The sequence below is a fragment of the Rana temporaria genome, chromosome 4 (assembly GCF_905171775.1).
Source record: "Rana temporaria chromosome 4, aRanTem1.1, whole genome shotgun sequence".
In the NCBI taxonomy this organism is placed as follows: domain Eukaryota; kingdom Metazoa; phylum Chordata; class Amphibia; order Anura; family Ranidae; genus Rana; species Rana temporaria.
Window position 1 is genome coordinate 120,900,107 of NC_053492.1, and position 20,385 is coordinate 120,920,491.

Consider the following 20,385-nt stretch of genomic DNA (forward strand, 5'->3'; position numbering starts at 1 on the left):
TCAAACAGGTGCATCTAATTTAGGATAATAAATGGAGTGGAGGTGGACATTTTAAAGGCAGACTAACAGGTCTTTGAGGGTCAGAATTCTAGCTGATAGACATGTGTTCAAATACTTATTTGCAGCTGTATCATACAAATAAATAGTTAAAAAATCATAAATTGTGACTTCTGGATTTTTTTTTTTTGATTATGTCTCTCACAGTGGACATGCACCTACGATGACAATTTCAGACCCCTCCATGATTTCCAAGTGGGAGAACTTGCAAAATAGCAGGGTGTTCAAATACTTATTTTCCTCACTGTACTTAGTAAATACACGATTTAATGAGCTGCATTGTTATCTAACAGGTATGCCTTATTTCCTACAGCCTACAGTTCATATCTATCTGATAGAATTCTATGTTGCTTGACAACGTTGTTTGAACAATTATTCCACTCATGCATTTAGAATGTCTGGTCTCAGTAGATGGGATATTTACTATATATATTTATTTTTATATATATATATATATATATATATATATATATATATATATATATATATATATATATATATACAATCACATGGAAACGTATGATCAGGACAACTGTGTATAATTACTGGTAATGGTTTAACATAGTATCTTTTTTACTTTAAAGAGGTTCTAAAGGCTAGACATATTTTACAAATGCATTCCCTGCATTAGAAATAACGAGCCAATTCTGACACTACTCACACACATGTAAAATTCTATATTTTTTTGCTAGAAAATGACTTAGAACCACCAAACACTATAAGGGGCAGATCCAGGTAGATCGGCGCATTCCTCCGTCCGGCGTAGCGTATCTATGATACGCTACGCCGCCGTTACTTACAATTTTTTTTTGGTATCCTGAAAGGATTTTCGCCGTAAATTACGGCGGCGTAGCGTAACTTAGGCGGCGTAAGGGCGCGCAATTCAAATGTATGTGATGGGGGCGTGTTTTATGTAAATACGTCTTGACCCAACGTAAATTACATTTTTTTCCAACTGCGCATGCGCCGTCCGTGGGGGTATCCCAGTGCGCATGCTCAAAATTAACCTGGAACAAGCCAATGCTTACGACGGTGACGTATCTAGCTAATTTGCATACTCAGCGCGGAATTCGATGGAAACGCCACCTAGCGGCCGCCGGAAAAATGCACCTAAGATCCGATGTCGTACTAAGACGTACGCCTGTCGGATCGAGCCCAGTTGCAGTCGTATCTTGTTTTGTAGACACAAAACAAGGATACGACGCGGGAACTTTGAAATTACGCGGCGTATCAATAGATAGGCCGGCGTAATTCTTCTGTGGATCTGGCCCTATATTTTTAAGCAGAGGCCCCAGTGAATTTTAATGCACAAAAACACAATATAATACTAAATTGTTTGGTATAATATAAAAGATGATATTGTGCTGAATAAATAAATATCTAACATGTCACGCTTTAAAATTGTGCACGCTTGTAGAATGGCGCCAAACTATGGTACTATATGATATCTCGATCATTGCTGTTTCTGAATGCAGGAGAAAAGATTTGCTTGGCATGTTAACATTTAAAGATCATCTAACTTCACTACATGAACTCTTAACGTCTATGGTACTATTCATTGGTTAAACACTCATAGTGGATGGTTTATCATTGTTTTCACCTAAGGGCTCACCCATTTTCCCAAAATGATCTTGTGTGAAGATGGGTGAATCTTAAGGCCGGGTACACACGAACAAACATGTACGGTGAAAGCGGTCCGTCGGTCCGTCGGTCCGTCGGTCCGTCTGTACGATGGTTGTACACACCATCGTACAGAAGTCCGCGCGTAAACATTACGCGGGGCGTGTCCGCGTCGTTGCCGCGACGATGACGCGGTGATGACGCGGAGACGTGGGCGGGCCTGCCATTTAAAGGCTTCCACGCATGCGTCGAAGTCATTCGACGCATGCGAGGGACGGCGGGCGCCTGGACATGTACGGTGGGTCTGTACTGACGACCGTACATGTCCGAGCGGGCAGGATTCCAGCGGACGGTTTTAAAACACGTCCAGGAATATTTGTCCGCTGGGAAAAGGCCCGGCGGGCAAATGTTTGCTGGAATTCGGCCCGCTCGCGCCCACACACGACCAAACATGTCTGCTGAAACTGGCCCGCAGACCAGTTTCAGCATACATGTTTGGTCGTGTGTACGGGGCCTAAGTGATAATCATAGTGTCAATTAAATTGAGCACTTTGAATAGGGAAGGTAGTATAGAATTCATCAGCTTCACAAATACTGTTTGCCTGCATTGTATGCATTTCTGGCTTGGCTTTTCAAGCATCTTTTTTGTTCTGTGAGATGTTTAAATGTTGCTTATTGTCAATGGGGAATTGTAGACACACAGGCATTAACGATCTATCAACAGGTACTGCAAGCATAAGTGAATATAAAGTAAATGCCTTAAAGTGGTTGTAAAGGCAGAAGGTTTTTCATCTAAATGCATTCTATGCATTAAAATAAAAAGTCTTCTGTGTGCAGCAGCTCTCCTTAGCCTCCCTAATACTTACCTGAGCCCCATCTCTGCCAGGCGATGTGCACGAGTGCTTCGGTTGTCCGGGATTGGTGTCCATCAGTGCAGCCTTATCAGTGCCCATCAGCGCAGCCTCATCAATGCTCATTAGTGTAGCCTCACCAGTGCCCATCAATACAGCCTATTGGTGAAGCCTATCAGTGTCCATCAGTGCAACCTCATGATCACACATCAGTGAAGAAGGAAAATCACTTATTTTAAAATCTGTGCAGGAAAAGGTTGTTTATTTTGAGTTGACAGTCTGTACACATAGAGTTAATTTCTATACCATGCTATACAATGCTATATTGTGCTGGATTACTGTGTTGGGCTACATAATCGTGTGTTTCCCCCTTTTGAGGACTACCTTGTTTGTGTGTTTAAGCAACAGCAGTAGTTTCTGTTAGGCTGTTGCCACCACACTGTTTTATTCTGTGTTTATTCCTAGTTTTTGTTTTTTACTAGATTAAAAGATTCATTTTATTTTGCTCAGGGTTTTTTTCAGTCAGCAGTGTGCACCTGTCTTTGACATGGCTGTCTTTTCTTTGTTGCACATTCACTAAATATTTGTGCAATAAAGTTGTGTGCACCAAACTATCACGTATTTATTACCCTTTGGCTATAACTGCCATTCCATTAAAAGGGAAGGTAAGGCTAAAGGGAGAGGTAGAATTTTTGTATATGAATGTAGTACGGGGCAAGCAGGTACTGCAGGACAAAGCAGTGGTTGAGCTGCACTATCTAGAAGGATGGCACATCTGCCTTTTTAATATCTCAGAGCAGTGATGCTTTACAGCAATAGAGCATGCCAGAACATGTCCGTCCACAGCAGTTTTTTTTTACAGAAGGGCAAATCACCCTGTCCTGCATCAGTGTCAACAGGTTTTGTTTCATTAAAATACTTTAGCCTTGAATAACAAAATCTCTGCTGCTGACGCTACAGTCTAAAATTTTGATCGTCATCTACACCTCCCCAGCAACAAAATATCCTTGCTGCCACCAGTACCTACTCTTGTTACCTTTCCTGACCTATTCTTTTGCTCTGCCATTGTAAAGGCCTCACACAATGGGGGGAGGGATTTACTATAACTGGTGGACTCAGGATCTGGTGCAGCTGTACAGGGTAGCCAATCGGCTTCTAATGTCAGCCTGTTCAATTAAGCTTTGATAATAAAACCTGGAAGCTGATTGGTTTCTAAGCTTTGACAATAAAAGCTGAAACTGACTGGTTTCTATCCAGAGCTGCACCAGATTTTGCACTCTCCAATTTTAGTAATTAACCCCCAATGTTTCTGTAGCAGCACCTCAACTGCCTACTTTATAATGTTTAGGGTGACTTCTGCATTACGCTTCTGCTATTCTGGTTCCCCGACACTGTACAAAATGCTACACAATGTTTCTGCTGCTGGACCTCAGCATCCAAATTTCCAATGTTTGCTACAGGGTAAATCCCGTCCCTCAAAGTTTGCAGCCTCTTTTGGTGCCCCAGCATTTAAAAATATTATTGGCTTCAAGATAAAACTATTCTCACAGTGCATAGGAGGGGTCTTAGAAATGTGGGCTAATGGTTTTGAAGCATTTTTGTGTTCTCTGTTTTGACATTTTAAACTGTTAAACTGTTACGTGTCAAATTGTATGAAGTTGAGGACTTTTATTTTATTTTTTATTTATTTTTTAAGAATAAACTATCCTAGCGTTTTTACCATAGAGCTACTTCCACCTATCAATTCAAGCTTATTACCACTTGTTTTAGCACCAGGTGTCACAGTCAAAACGATCTAAAATAAGCTGATTTAAAGTTAGAATTAATCATATTGGAGTGATGCTGCTGTATTTGAGGCAAGTTAACTGTAAAAGTAAAAAAATGTATTACAAAAAATCTATTTGTGATGCCAAACATGGCAACACCATTTTCAAGATTCTTGTAATGGAAATATCTAAGTCTTTTGAGGTCTAAGTCAGGCTAAACAGGCAAAAAAATGTGCCAAAATAAAAAACATTTTACAGACATGTCCAACATTCTTTCTTTTGTATCTCTCTTACATAATTGACCATTGCGAAACTACATATTATACAATCATAATTTAATCACCAGCATTTTCTTTGATTCATTTATGTTTATTCATAATTTGTTGTGTATCTTCACTTTGAGTTATGTGATAGCAGTTTTTTTAAAAACTGAAAAGATAATATTTTCTTGCAATGTCATTTAAAATGCACATAAGGAAACAATAAACTAGAAAGAGTTAACTAAAATGTATACAAGAGATTTTTTTTTTTAAATAAGGTAAAATAAATACAATACAATTTGTGGAGATATGGGTTTGAATGCCTAAAATGTCTAAATAATAATATGAAATTTGAATAAGTTAACAGACATTTATTTAAAGCAAAATGAGAAACAATCCATGTTTTAATACTGGAAATCAAATCCTTTCTTTGTGTGCTTACATGCAGAGTGCAGACCACTTGTGCTGAGCAGAACTTAATGAACGGCAGGTAGCCAGGGACAATGTCCCAGCAGTGCTGCATGGATCCCAGCAATAACTATATTAGTCAGCTAAATGAGTCAACAACATGTTATCTGCTGATAACCATTTCATTACATATTGAAAGGCAAGGGAAAAGCTATTTCCCATAGAGTCCTCCAGCTAAGGCCAGTGCTCCCCTGAAGAATGAGATTGTTAAGGAGCTCTAGACATCTGAAATGTACAAATTTACAAAGGATATAAAATGAAAACTCTTGAGTAAGTATTTTTTTTTTTTTACATATCAGCTGTTTACAATATTTGTATAAAGTAAATACGCATATTAATATTGTTGCATGTTTTATGACATGCATATATATTATTCGATTTTATATTAGGATCTTGAATTAATAATTCTAAATGAAAGATAGGAATGTTGGTTTGAATCGTTGTGTATACTACTGAACTGGACATTAGTGCTGAACGTTGGCGAGACCATCTAAGGTCGTAATTGATGCTATGTCAGAGTGGAAATTCCAAAAACTAAGATAAACTATATGAAATCACTTCATGGATGTTTGAGTCAATAGGAGTTAATGTTGTACCAATTGGGAGTTATTGCTGCATTCAACCTTTATTTATCTAATCTAAGCTTAAACTCAATCCATTATTTGGCTCTACTTGAACAAGCAGATTTGGTCTTTGGACTTGGTGCCATAGAAACATACTTTCGGTATTATTTACTAACATGTTAGGCCTGTACCCTTTAACTTTAAACATTTATGTAAATATTCTACAATTCATTTTTAGTTATGCAATATATATATATATATATGTATATAGTATTTCGATGTGGATAATTATCCTGCAAATGTTACTAGAATAACAATTTGAATAAATATAATGCTACATAATATGCTGGTACTATATATGTATATGTGTGCCTGCAGTAACTAATGCAGTAAGGTAGTGAAAGCATACATTGCATTTTTATATACAGTATACATGTATAAATTATGAGTATTTTAAGGTATTTTGGAAAGGCAATATAAAGTAATGTCTTCTATCATTTTAAGACCACCTCTTTTTGATTATAGCTTCTGTAAGGAGGTTAGGTTGTGGTCAGTTATATTAAAGACCAGCGATGCTCATTGATATTTCATTTACAAGTAATTGCAGCAATACCAGGCAGAGGATGGAGGCACAAATGACAAGATCTAGCCTTAAAAATCACACTTCAAAATACACTAAAACCACTGCTGGAAAAATTAAGTACAGTATCTACCTCCCCTGCCTTTCTTCTTCATAGCATTATGTTATATATGGTAATTACCATCACCCTATGCTATTCATGTCATATTTGCAAATTACAGATATTTTTGTATTACTCTATGAATAAGAATTAGCACAGGTACAGTACCTAAAGAGTACAAAAATAAAAGTGTCTGGAAAGGCTCACTTTTTTTCACTTAATTATTATTTTAAAAAAACGAACATACAACCAGTATACGTTGACATGCTGTACAAGATACAACTAGTGTTGGTGACCATTGTACAAATGCACTATTTGCTTTCAGAGCTAGGAAAAGCTCACTTTTTATTTAGATTACTGACACAAGCTAACCAGAAACTATTAAGTATTATATTAAATTGTGTGTGAAGCCAAACCTTTTTTGGAAGGGGAATTGTTGAAATCCATTTTTTTTTGCTGTGTCTATTAGTGAGATTTTCCTTCTTTACTACAGAAAGTAAGGGGCAGTCTCTTTAAAGCGAGTATGTATACATTCTGTCAGCAAGTGGTTATAACAAGCTAATGGCAGGTGATTGGCTGTTCAATAACATTTAACTGGGTGGCTCACCTTTACAGAAGTAATAAGGTTGGCACCACCCTAACCCACCACAGTCCATGGTGGTTCCCGGGCTCTACTGTTCTGCTTGGGGGTCCAGGACTGCAGTAAATGGCTAGGATCCCTTCACACACACAGGAAATAGAAAAACATCTATTCACTGATCTCCTCTGTGACTAATGAAGCCAGAAGTGACAATGATTTTATCACTTCTGGTTTCAGAGCTGTCCTGTAGCAGCCAGGGGAGCAGCTAATTAAGCATGACCTGTGTTTGATAAGCTGTGATAGAGGACACAGGAAACATTGGGGATATAATAGACTCCTGATGTCTCCATACAGAGCACCCATCACCTGCCCAAAGCTTGTTATCCCCTTGTAATAGCAATAAAATTGAATATATATATATATATATATATATATATATATATATATATATAAAAATTTAAAAGCACCTTGTCCCTCTGAACATAAATGCAAATGCAAACAGTAATTTCACCACACATGTGAGGCATCGCCATGAACATCAAAGTGAGAGAAATCATTCTAGGGCAATTGTTTGTTACGTCCTCCATGTTTTCCTCCTCATTGGGTGCCAAGTATGGGTAAAATGACAGGCCTACCCTGGGGTGGGTTCTTCTGGGCTACTCTAAGGGTCACTTTATTACACATAGGGTTCCTTTGCTTTTTGTCATCTTCATCAATGCCCTGGGACAAGGCAGAGACTTCTGTGGGGAAATACTCGACTTTAAGGTAGGCCTCTACTCTTATGCCACGTACACACCATCACTTTATGTGATGAAAAAAAACAACGTTTTTAAAAACGTCACTTTAAATGACCGTGTGTGGGGGAAAACGTCGTTTTATGTCTTGTGAAAAACGACCCCAAAAAATTGAAGCATGCTTCAATTTTATGTGTCGTTTTTCAAAACGTTGTTTTTTACTTCACAGAAATTGACCGTGTGTAGCAAAAAACATAGTTTAAAATGACGTTTTTAAGCCCGCGCATGCCCAGAAGCTAGTTATGAAGCGAGCTTCAATGGAGAAACGTGGTGAACGTAACCTCGCTTTGTTAGAACATTGTGAGAAAAACGATGGTGTGTAGGCAACTTCGTCTTTGAAAATTGAAGTTTCAAAAACATTGTTTTTTACTTCACAGAAAATGACATTTTTTTTCATCACATAAAGTGATGGTGTGTACGGGGCATGAGAGATGAACATACATCTTGTACACTGACACTTTCACTGTACACCAGTTATTTCTTGGTTCCCCATGACATTGTACACTATCTCTGTAATGTGCATTTAGGAGAGACACGGTGAGCCAATGTTCATATCCACCTGTCCAGCGTTTTCCACTACTAATTCACAGTAGTGAAGTTGGCCCCACCGTGCATTCTGCATGGGCTCCATATGTGCACGTTACTCTTTAACCTCCATAACCTCTGTACAGGATGGGAACCTCTGTGGTGTAATCCACTTCTGCTGCTATGGGAGACAGACCACTGGCAGAAGTGCCCACAACATCTCCTTTGATGCTAGAGGTCTTTCCACCTATAACGGGTACATGCTATTGACAGGCTGCTTGTTACACATCTGTTACTCTAAGTAACCATTTGTGTCTTCACACTACTTCATACCCCAATGTGTTAAGACCCACTCAGTGAACTACATGTGTACCAGTCCGGACCAGCAAAAGAAAACATATCAAATAAATGGCCACTGCCCCCACCTATAACTGGCCTTCACAAGGGGCACATGGAAGGATGACCCATGTCAAACAAAACCAAAGATAATTTCCAGCTCAACTTACTGAGCAACCTGCAAGCCACTGAATTATCCTGTCTAACAGTTTGTGTTAAAAACAGGGGTTTAGTTTGCACACATTTGCACATACATATGTAAGCTGCAGAGCCACTTCACAGCACCCCAGTATTATCTGCAGTCCTAACTCTATGCATTTTTGAGAGCCTCCATAGTAGAAGCACATGCATAATAATGGATAGATAGAGGGCAGGTAGCACAATGGCAGCAAAGGTGTCCAGTATGTCCCCTCACCAGTATTCCAACAGTACAAACAAATGGCCACTGCCCCACCTATAACCGGCTTTCGCAGCAAGAATTAAATGAAAGCCAAACAAACAAAACCAAAGAAAATTCCCAGCTCAACTTACCAACCAGCCTGCAACCAACCAAATTATTCTGTTTAACAGTTTTGCGTTAAAAACAGGGGTTAAGATTTCACACATTTGCAAATACATACACTGCCCCCACCTATAACTGACCTTCGCAGCAAAAAGCACATGGAAGGGGCGACACATGTAAAAAAAGGACAACATTTCAATACTTTACTTAAAGCAGAGTGTCACCCAAAATAACATCTATATACGAGCACACTCCTTACACTACTAACATGTCCAGAAGCCACATCTTTTTTTTTTTATGTTGTACATACCGTATTATGGCTATGTCAGTTTCGGCTTCCGGGTACTCACTCCCGCGGGAGTAGACGTTTCTATTCTGAGGCGCAATGTAATCTGGGAATTCGCCCAGATGTGTCATGTCCTTCCGAAAAAGTTCCCCCTCGGCGGATAAGGACACCCTGTACTGCGCAGGCACGGCACGAACCTCAACAGAGTTTCTGAAAGTAGCCGAGCATGTAGAGCTGCAAGTCAGCTCTACAGAGCGCCTGCGCAGTCAGCTCTACATGGCTCCTAATCATTGCGCAGGCGCCGTGTAGAGCTAACTCGAAGCTCTACATGTTCGGCTACGTTCGGAAACTCCATTGAGGTTCGTGCCGTGCCTGCGCAGTACAGGGGGGGGTCCTTATCCGTCGGGGGGACTTCTTCGGCAGAACACCGTCCACTGCTTCCAGGAAGTCAGTGCTTGTGGGCTTCACAATGCCCACAAGCAAAATGAAAACTTCATATAGCTGATTTTAAAAGTTTATCTTTTGCCCGAAAACAGACAGGGGAGGGGAATCACCAAACACGTGAGTACTAATTGGTGATCTAAAAATACATTGAATGCAAAAAAAAAAAAAAAAACGATTTGCCGTGGAACCTCCACTTTAAGGAATTGTAAAATAGACATCTAAGGCCCCGTACACACGGTCGGACCGAACCGATGAGAATGGTCCGACGGACCATGCTGAAAAAAACGAAGTTCAATGCTTCCAAGCATGCGTCGACTTGATTCTGAGCATGCGCGGGTTTTGAACCAATGCATTTCTGTACTAACCATTGGTTTGGTCCGATCGGGCAGTGGTCCATCAGTTCGGTTTTGAAGCATGTTTTAAAATTTTGGACCGAAGGAAAACAGACCGATGGCCTATACACACGGTCGGTTTGGTCCGATGAAACTGAACTTCGGTTCATTCTCATCGGTTTGGTCCGACCGTGTGTACGGGGCCTTACAGTCCAACAGATCAAGGCATTGTTCTCCCCTAGTTCCCTAACTCTAACAACAGGCTTGAATGCTGCCCAGGCATACCTGCTAAGGTATAGTCAAAACGATTACAGTCTTTTAGAGGCACTCACATGCAGATGTAAGTCCTTTAGAGGCAAATTCCAGCGCTGGTGTCTTCAGGGTGAACCCCAGGTTCAGATGACTCTATACTTTGATCACAAAAGACTGCCTCCTTCTGCTCCTCGTGAGTGTTATTTGACATCTCCCTCCCTTACGGGTACTCAATCTCTCTTTTCTGCAAGAAGAAACCTTCTCTCTGTGGCTCTGGCTAGGGGGAACCCTGAACCTTCCCCAACTACCTCTTTGGGGGTTTTCCATGTACTGTACCACTGGCCCATATTTATACACCACAGGATTAGTGGACCGGACACAGAGAAGAACCTGCCAAAAAGATCAAAGAACAAAAGATTACCTTTTGAAAACCTTTGAAAGGTGGAGATCTACCCAGACAACATGGAAGTGACAAAGATCATCGGGAGCCAGGCCCTTTAAAAAAAAAGTAATTAACTAGCAAGCCCCCATTGAAAGATAAAGACGGCATAAATAAAACACAGATTTTTTTTAAAAACTAGTGTCACTATAGAAATATAACTTAGCCTACAGTGGGAAACTCAGCATTCACTTTCATTTCACAACTTGTCTGGGGAGTAATTGGTTCCCCCCACAAGGCTGATGCTGGAGTTACAAGGAATGTAGCTTCGCTGACCCAACCTAACCCCCTAAACAAGTGATCGTGATTTGTGCACAATGAATCCGCACCAAGTGAAGGTGTGATATAACCATTAATTAAAAAGGTAAATTAACCCGTGACCCTCCATTAGCCTTCAGTTTTCCATCCTTAAATGTGTTGAGTACGGATTATTGTTCTCTGCCACCTTATGGAATAGAAACGTGTGCTTTTCATTCCTAGGTTTATTTGTCTTTATCCCCTATGTTCCCACATAACTCTAGTATATCACCTTCTCTCACTATGCTACACTTATTCCCCTATTACTGTAAGTAATCCTGGAAGGTCCTACCAGTATTGTATGTACACGTTAATATTATTATATACCATTGTATCTCCGTAATTGTTTTATGCGGAAAAGTTTATTTTTCTTTCCACTCTGTACTCTTTATTTTTACAATAAAAAATTTGAACATAAAAAGGTAAATTAAACCATAATAAGCAAGGTAATCCAATGAATTGTGAAAATGTCCAATAGTAAACGGAGATCAAATGGCAAAATTGAGTGAAGGTCAAATAACGAAAATCTTGCAAAAAAATTAGTGACTTCAGCAACAAACTCCACCACCAAAAGTGCTCACACCATAGAGATTGCACGCTTACCAGACGGCAAGCAAGATAAGCTTGCGGCTGCAAACCCCAGCCAGGACCTTTAGGCCCCATACACACGGGAGGATTTATCCGCGGATAAATCCTCTCGAGGATTTCAGCGGATTTCCAATGCGATGGAGTGTACTCACCATTGCATTGAAATCCGCGCCGAAATCCTCTGGCGATGACGTGTCGCGCCGTCGCCGCGATTATGACGCGCGATGTGCGCGATGCTGTCATATAAGGAATTCCACGCATGCGTCGAATCATTACGACGCATGCGGGGGATCCCTTCGGACGGTGAGTCTATACAGAAACACTTACAACAGATTGTAGGTAAAAACAGCAAATAAGATACAATTAGCTGGCCGGCTAGCAAACACCCATCTGCTCTGACTTCAGCGCGATGTAGGGCAGTGTCCAGGGGTCAGTAGTATGTAGGACAGTGTACAGAGGTCACTAATACGCAGGGCAGTGTGTAGAGGTCAGTAGTAGTATAGGGATCAGCAGGGAAGAGGACAGGGTGTCAGGAGGGTATGGTGCAGGGGAGAAGGTCAGGAGAGTATGGTACTGGGTTCAGGAGGGCACAGTACAGGGCCTTCAGGAGGGCCCAGTAATGGGAGGTCAGGGGGGTATGGTATTGGGGGTCAGGAGGACAGTACAGGGGGATTAGGAGGGTATGGTATTGGGGAGGATAGGAGGGCAGGAGGATACAGTGCTGAGGGGTCAGGAGGGCATGGATTGGGGAGGAGGGTATGGTATTGGGAGGTCAGGTGGGCATGGTACTAGGGGCTCAGGAGGGCACAGTACAGGGCCTTCAGGAGGGCCCAGTAATGGGAGGTCAGGGGGGGTATGGTATTGGGGAGTCAGGAGGATAGTACAGGGGGATTAGGAGGGTATGGTATTGGGGAGGCTAGGAGGGCATGGTACTGGGGGCTCAGGATGGCAGAGTATGGGGGGTCAGGAGGGCATGTTGCAGGAAAGTAATGAGGGCATGGTGCAGTGAGGTCAGGAGGGAATGGTGCAGGGAGGTCAGGAGGGCATGGTGCAGGGAGGTCAGGAGGGCATGGTGCAGGGAGGTTAGGACTGTATGGTATTTGGGGGTCAGGAAGGCACACAAGTTCTTAAGTTATGCAGAGTGGTACAGGGAAGCTGTCATGGCAGAGCTGCATGTTCTGATCCCCACCAGCCCTTTTCTCACATATCACCCACAAGTACCTTGAATGGATTGGAGGGGGAAGGCTGGTGTGGAGTCACTTTGGAGTCACTGCAGTCAGTGAAAGAGCTCAGGCATGTTCAGTCACAAGCCTGAACCATTCTGAGCTATTTCCGAGGCTTTTACCGACCCTCGGCTGCACGTGGGCGGCAGTTGTTTCTGTAGGCTGGGATTGGTTGAGCGTGTGCCTGCACGCTCTGAAGCTCTAAAAAAAAAACAGTGTCGGAATGCTGGGGATCTCTTCTCTATCCACCTGTCACCTGCCTGCGGTCCACAACGGGTTGCTCTAGGTATTTGCCCAACCTACATATGCATGTGGGGAACTGTATAGGACCCTAATCTAAGTTAGGAAACATGGAAAAAAGCCCCAGTGTTTTAAGTGCAAACTATAGATAATCCCCCAACAGCCCCTTTTATTTATTCTTCGGGGCCTCTGCTTTCAGAAACTGTACAATGATTATGGATTCTAGGTAATTTTCTTGCAAAAAAGATGATTTAAAATGTCCCAGACAGCAAATGGTTAAAGATCTAGTAAACAAATTCTAGTACCCACTTTGCTTTTCAGATATCTACAGCCTTGGCATTGTGTTATTACCTAATTTTCATTTGATCTCTCCCCCTTGAAAATCCATGATCCTATACAGTAGAGCTGTTAAGATCTAAAGAACCTAATGTTTTTATTGATAGCTTGATACTTGTATCTTATATACGGTACTTCTTCTAAACTGTTTAATAAATCAAAGAATAAAATCTCACACTTAGAATGAAGATTGGAATAAAACTAAGGGCCAGATTCTCGTATATCGGCGCATCTTTATGCCAGCGTAGCGCATCTCTGATGCGTTACGCCGACGTAACTTAGAGAGGCAAGCTCCGTATTTTCTAATCAGAAGCGTTCATTTTTGCGCCGGCATAGTGTAAATTTCCCCCCAGCGCCATCCTCTCCACGCGCCCTCTGGTTAACCATTTGGTAGCCAATTAGAGGCGACAAGCTCTATTCGGGAAGCTAATTAGAGCATCTTGCTCTAGTCAGGCACTTCCGAAACAGACCCACCGCTGTTATTAAGATAGCTGGCGCTCAACAGGGGGGCCAGACACCTGAATAGTGGGCGGCAGCGGCGACAATACATAGATTCATGCCATGCATGAATCTGTGTATTGTTGATTGATGGGTACAGGAGAGAGGGGGCGGCGCTCCTGCACCCACTATGGACGCACCGCCACTGTCAGAGGATTTAGAACATACTAAGCTACATACAGTGGGGATCGAAAGTTTGGGCACCCCAGGTAAAAATTTGTATTAATGTGCATAACGAAGCCAAGGAAAGATGGAAAAATCTCCAAAAGACATCAAATTACAGATTAGACATTCTTATAATATGTCAAAAAAGTTAGATTTTATTTTCATCATTAACACTTTCAAAATTACAGAAAACAAAAAAATGGCGTCTGCAAAAGTTTGGGAACCCTGCAGAATTTATAGCATGCACTGCCCCCTTTGCAAAGCTGAGACCTGCCAGTGTCATGGATCGTTCTCAATCATCATCTGGGAAGACCAGGTGATGTCAATCTCAAAGGTTTTAAATGCCCAGACTCATCTGACCTTGCCCCAACAATCAGCACCATGGGTTTTTCTAAGCAGTTGTCTAGAAAACTGAAACTGAAAATAGTTGACGCTCACAAAGCTGGAGAAGGCTACAAGAAGATAGCAAAGCATTTTCAGATGTCAATATCCTCTGTTCGGAATGTAATTAAGAAATGGCAGTCATCAGGAACAGTGGAAGTTAAAGCAAGATCTGGAAGACCAAGATATCAGACAGAACAGCTCGCAGGATTGTGAGAAAAGCAACTCAAAACCCACGTTTGACTGCACGATCCCTCCAGAAAGATCTGGCAGACACTGGAGTTGTGGTACACTATTCCACTATAAAGAGATACTAGTACAAATATGGTCTTCATGGAAGAGTCATCAGAAGAAAACGTCTTCTACGTCCTCATCACGAAAATCAGCGTTTGAACTTTGCAAATGAACATATAGACAAGCCTGATGCATTTTGGAAACAAGTTCTGTGGACCGATGAGGTTAAAATAGAACTTTTTGGCCGGAATGAGCAAAGGTACGTTTGGAGAAGAAAGGGCACAGAATTTAATGAAAAGAACCTCTGTCCAACTGTTAAGCATGGGGGTGGATCAATCATGCTTTGGGGTTGTATTGCAGCCAGTGGCACAGGGAACATTTCACGAGTAGAAGGAAAAATGGATTCAATAAAATTTCAGCAAATTTTGGATGGTAACTTGATGCCATCTGTGAAAAAGCTGAAGTTAAAGAGAGGATGGCTTCTACAAATGGATAATGATCCTAAACACACCTCAAAATCCACGGGGGATTACATCAAGAGGTGTAAACTGAAGGTTTTGCCATGGCCTTCACAATCCCCTGACCTCAACATAATTGAAAATCTATGGATAGACCTTAAAAGAGCAGTGCGTGACAGACAGCCCAGAAATCTCAAAGAACTGGAAGACTTTTGTAAGGAAGAATGGGCAAAGATACCTAAAAAAAGAATTGAAAGACTCTTGCCTGGCTACAAAAAGCGTTTACAAGCTGTGATACTTGCCAAAGGGGGCAGTACAAGATATTAACTCTGCAGGGTGCCCAAACTTTTGCAGACACCATTATTTTGTTTTCTGTAATTTTGAAAGTGTAAATGATGGAAATAAAATCGAACTTTTTTTTTTTACATATTATAAGAATGTCTAATCTGTAATTTCATGTCTTTTGGAGATTTTTCCATCTTTCCTCGGCTTCGTTATGCACATTAATACAAATTTTTACCTGGGGTGCCAAACGTTCGATCCCCACTGTAGTAGCTATGTACAGGAGTTGATGTTGCATGATCTACCAATGTAGCCTACTACCAAATATGTGTCCAATATTGCCAAATTAACCAGGGAATTTTTGCTTGGATATTGGATGTTGGATTGGATTTTGGAAGTCATCAAAAAGCTTATTCTCATTCACTAACCTCTGGGGAAACTTCCCTTCCAAAGTGTTACAACCCCTGCAGTATAATTGTCTATACTAAATCTATTCTATTGTGTTAAAGAACATCACTATACGGATGCTTTTCTGGGAGAAATAGCATTATTACTTTTTTCATTTACCTGCAATGTATGATTGGACACTAAAGGGAACTGTATCTTAAAAAATGCTAGCGGGTAGGTTTTTATTTACAGAAGAGTCATAACGAGGTTGATTTACTAAAGGAAAATCCACTTTGCACTACAAGTGCACTTGGAAGTGCAGTTGCTGTAGATCTGAGGAGGACATGCAAGGAAAATAAAAAACAGCTTCCATATGATTGGATGATAAAATCAGCAGAGCTTCCCCTCATTTCAGATCTTCACCTCAGATCTAAAGCGACTGCACTTGAAAGTGCCTTTATAAACCCCAGTATGTCTGTTCTGCAATAAAAACTTCTTACCTTCCTGCACACAAACCTCTTTGGAATATACACTGATCTGCACATGAACAGCTCACTGCATATTCTTAGCATGTTTTAGTGTTTGGCTGAATCAACTCTGGGATGTGTGTGCTGGAGTTATATCATGCTAGACTAGCCAACTAAGATGTCCAAAATGCCAAACCTGGGCAAAGTTGTTGGATGCAGCAAGGGGAAGAGAATAGAGCAGACTTTATTGCCACTTTAATGTTTCTGAAATATTAATAACAAATGAATTACTGGTTATGTATATAGCGTAAACATATTAAATGGTTTCATGCTTATCAGAACTTGCTTTATTTTTCAGGCATTAATCACAGCTGATGCCAGTTCCAGCCATCTAATGAGGACCCTATGTAAACCTAATAATCTCTTTTATTGAGGATGAGATAACGATGCTTGTAGATTACGTGAATTGCACTTCCTATTATGAAAACCCCTCATCATACACGACAGCTGGAACTGCCATCAACGGCACAACAGATAACTCAGAATGTCTCTCACAGTCTATCCTAGTCATGCGGATGTTTTTAATTCCTGTAGTGGTCTGCAGCATTGTTACTCTTTTGGTCAACCCCCTGGTTCTCGTTACTATCTTAATGAAGGACAAACTAAGGAAGGAGACAAGGTACAATCTCCTGGCCAATGTGATGATCTCAGACCTCATCTTTCTTATATTTAACAGTCTCATTTCTACTTGTAACGCCATCCGCTGGTACATTCACCGGATTCTGTGCTTCACCATGACTGTCTTCTCATTTGCAGCCTATACCAGCTGTGTTTTGACATTTACTGTTATGGTAATTGACACCTACATTGCTATCTGTTTCCCTCTACATTACCACTCTCTCCTGTCTGTCCAACGCACCAGAAAAATATTATCAGCAATTTGGATTTTTTCAGTTGTTTTCCCCATAGCTGTGTTTGTACTCTCTGAATCATTTAACACAGATGTACACGAACGACAAAATGTTTGCCTCTTGCTATACTATGGGCCTCAAGATAATAGGAATAACAGAGTTACCATAGTCTGCTCATTTGCCATAATTTTCTTGATGATTTGTTCTGTTATGATCACTTACTTTTACGTTAGGTTATACACAATGACGCGCCACTCAGGTATATGGGCTAGCCGATTCTCAAGAGCTCGAATTACCCTTCTAACGCATTCCATTTTGCTGTGTTTGTATATTATACCTGCTTTTATATTGACTACGGAAGTCATAATGTTTAAAAACAATGTGATTGGAATGGATGTAAGGTTGTGGATATCTGCCAGTAACAGTTGTGTGATAATGTTGATGCCGCGGGCACTATCGCCTTTATTGTATGGACTCAGGTACCGTGAGATATATGCCTCATTAAAACTCTGGTTTTCGCAAAATAAAGTAAGCTTTACTGGTACAGATGGATACAGATAATATACAAACTCACAAAATTGTTAGCACTTGAAATTTGCTTAGTATTTGTAATTTATTATGTATGTGTTGTTGCATTTTTGTTCAATGAAATAAACTATCCTTTATTTGAGAAAAATATTGTATATTGTTATTGTTATTTAGTAAGGCATGTCATTGGGTAACTATGCTATGCAGAAGCAGTATCAAATTAGTTTCTTTGAACAAAAGAATGTGTTAGTTGCCTTGTGTTGATATATATGATAGCATAGCATGTTTTCATTTGTAAATTCAAAACTATATTACCAGAGCTTTAATACTGCCATGTTAGCAAAGACACACTGGTGTCAAATATGGTAAGATGCTATAAAGAACAATGTTAAAAAAAAGCCACAATGATGTGAATATGCAAAAACATAAGCAGTTAAATTTTGCCAGAATATTGCCATATTATGAGAGTGATACCATGTCACCACAGCAGTGCCCTCATACTGGAGCCAGAACAATGGCCTAGAAGCTGAACACCTTTCTATTTCTACATCAAGAAAAATGCTGAGGAGTTGTTAAGGCTCTTAAGCATATCTAGGGAGAGCTTTTTTTTCTAACTTCCAGCTGCCCTATGTACCAATAGACCATTAATATACATCTGTTGCAGAAAAAAAAAGCGTTCTATGTATTTTAGGACAAGCCCTTAACTTACCCTCCAGCTTGTTCCATAGAAAAGTTCATGACTTTCTAGTATGTAGATTTAGGGCATAAAATCTGTTAAGACACAGGAAAGAGTTCACCAGCTGACCTCACACACCCTGTACCTGCCTTTCCCCTTCAGGAGATTGCTCCCATCCACATCTGTACTGACCATCAAGGAGGGAGAAAGATCTGGGTGTCCTAGTAGATGAAAATTGCGCAATAGCATGCAATGTCAAGCTGCAGCTACCAAAGCCAGCAGAATATTAGCATACAACAAAAAAAGGGATAAGAAACATAGGGCCAGATCCACAGCCCCGCAGCGCAACGTAACTTAACAGATTTAAGTTACACTGCCGCAAATTTCCTAAGTTAGGTATCGATCCACAACACACTTATCTGGAAATTTGCGCCGGTGTAACTCAAATCCGTCCGGCGCAAGGCGTTCCTAATCTAATGGGGTGAGTCCCATTTAAATTAGGCGCGCTCCCGTGCCGGACGTACTGCGCATGCTTGTGACGCAAATTTCCCGACGTGCTTTGCGCGACGTGACGTCATTTTTTGATCGGCGCGTAGCGTATTTCCATATTCCCGTACGGCTTACGCAATCGACGTAAAATTAAAAAATTTGACGCGGGAAGGACGGCCATACTGTACACAGCAGTACGCCTGCTGTGTAAAAGTAGGGCTGCTTTACAAAAGTGTAACTAAGCAACGGGAAACTAACGTAGCGGCGATGTAGCGAACGCGAAAAAGCTTTGAGGATCGACGTAACTCCTCATTACCATACCCGACGCGTAATTTCGACGATGAATGCCCCCAGCGGCGGTCGCGTTACTGCATCTTAAGATCCGGCAGTGTAAAACTATTACACCTGCCGGATCTTCTGTCTATCTCTTGGAAACTGATTCTGTGGATCAGTTCCAAAGATAGAAACAGGGATATGCAGGCGGAACAGCAGATCCGCCTGCGTATCTCTTTTGAGGATCTGGCCCTATAATCCTGCCACTTTATAAAACTCTGGTTAGACCACATCTGGAGAACTCTGTCCAGTTCTGGTCACCAGTCCTCAGAAGGGATGTGCTGGAACTGGAGAGAGTCCAAAGAAGGGCTACAAAACTAATAAGGGGACTACTGCAAGCACTAAATGTATTCTCACTGGAGAAGCAACACTTGAGAGGAGATATGATAGCGATTTACAAATACCTCAATGGTGATCCCAGCATAGGGAAAAAAGAAAAAAACTATTTATTCTCAAGAAGTGTAGGAGAACATGGGGCTACACAATGAGATTGGAGGAGAAGCAGTTTAACCCTAAACTGCACAGGGCACTAAGGACGTGGAACTCTCTTCCACAATTTGTGGTGGCAGAGGGGAGTATGGATAATTTTAAAAGACTCTTGGATGTGCATCTTAAAGAATACAACATACTGGGATATGGGAAATTATTATAGACACTGACACACATACACCAACATAGGTTGAACTTGATGGGCGATTGGTCTTTATTCAGCCTTGCCTACTATGTAACTATGACACAAAGGCAGTAGTATTTAAAACAGAAGTGTGTCCCTGGAAATCTATTTTTATAAAACAATAAATCCTGATCACTTCCCCAGAGTATTACAATGTATTGCTCTTGTCACAGTGGGTTCCATTCACAAAGCTGTACCTTACCGCATCCGGGTATGCAGTAAGATACCGCATAGCGTTTTTTAATATACACTAACAAAATTCTACTAAAATACCACATGCATTATTTTATGTCATTCAGCATTTTAGTAGTTAAAGCCTGAAGCAATTTACTGCCAGCGGTAGCCAGCGTCCTTACCACATGCTGTCACTAGCTAGTTGATAAGGAGCGGGCAGCCGCCGTCGTCCTTAATGACCAGTAACTGTCATGGTTGTTAAGGAGCGGGTGGCCATCACATCCTTAACA

At 41.0% G+C, this 20,385-nt stretch overlaps 1 protein-coding gene across 1 annotated transcript; it reads left to right on the top strand.

Moving 5' to 3' along the window:
• The first annotated feature begins 4,984 nt into the window (after positions 1-4,984).
• On the top strand, positions 4,985-17,929 carry LOC120936535 (probable G-protein coupled receptor 148). Its single transcript, XM_040348977.1, has 2 exons — positions 4,985-5,292; positions 16,670-17,929. The coding sequence occupies exon 2, from the start codon at positions 16,758-16,760 to the stop codon at positions 17,781-17,783; it is 1,026 nt and encodes a 341-aa protein (XP_040204911.1). The 5' UTR covers positions 4,985-5,292; positions 16,670-16,757; the 3' UTR covers positions 17,784-17,929.
• Positions 17,930-20,385: the final 2,456 nt, after the last annotated feature.

Excerpts from the sequence above, each read along its gene's own strand:
- LOC120936535 (XM_040348977.1), top strand. The coding sequence starts at position 16,758 with ATGCTTGTAGATTACGTGAATTGCACTTCCTATTATGAAAACCCCTCA.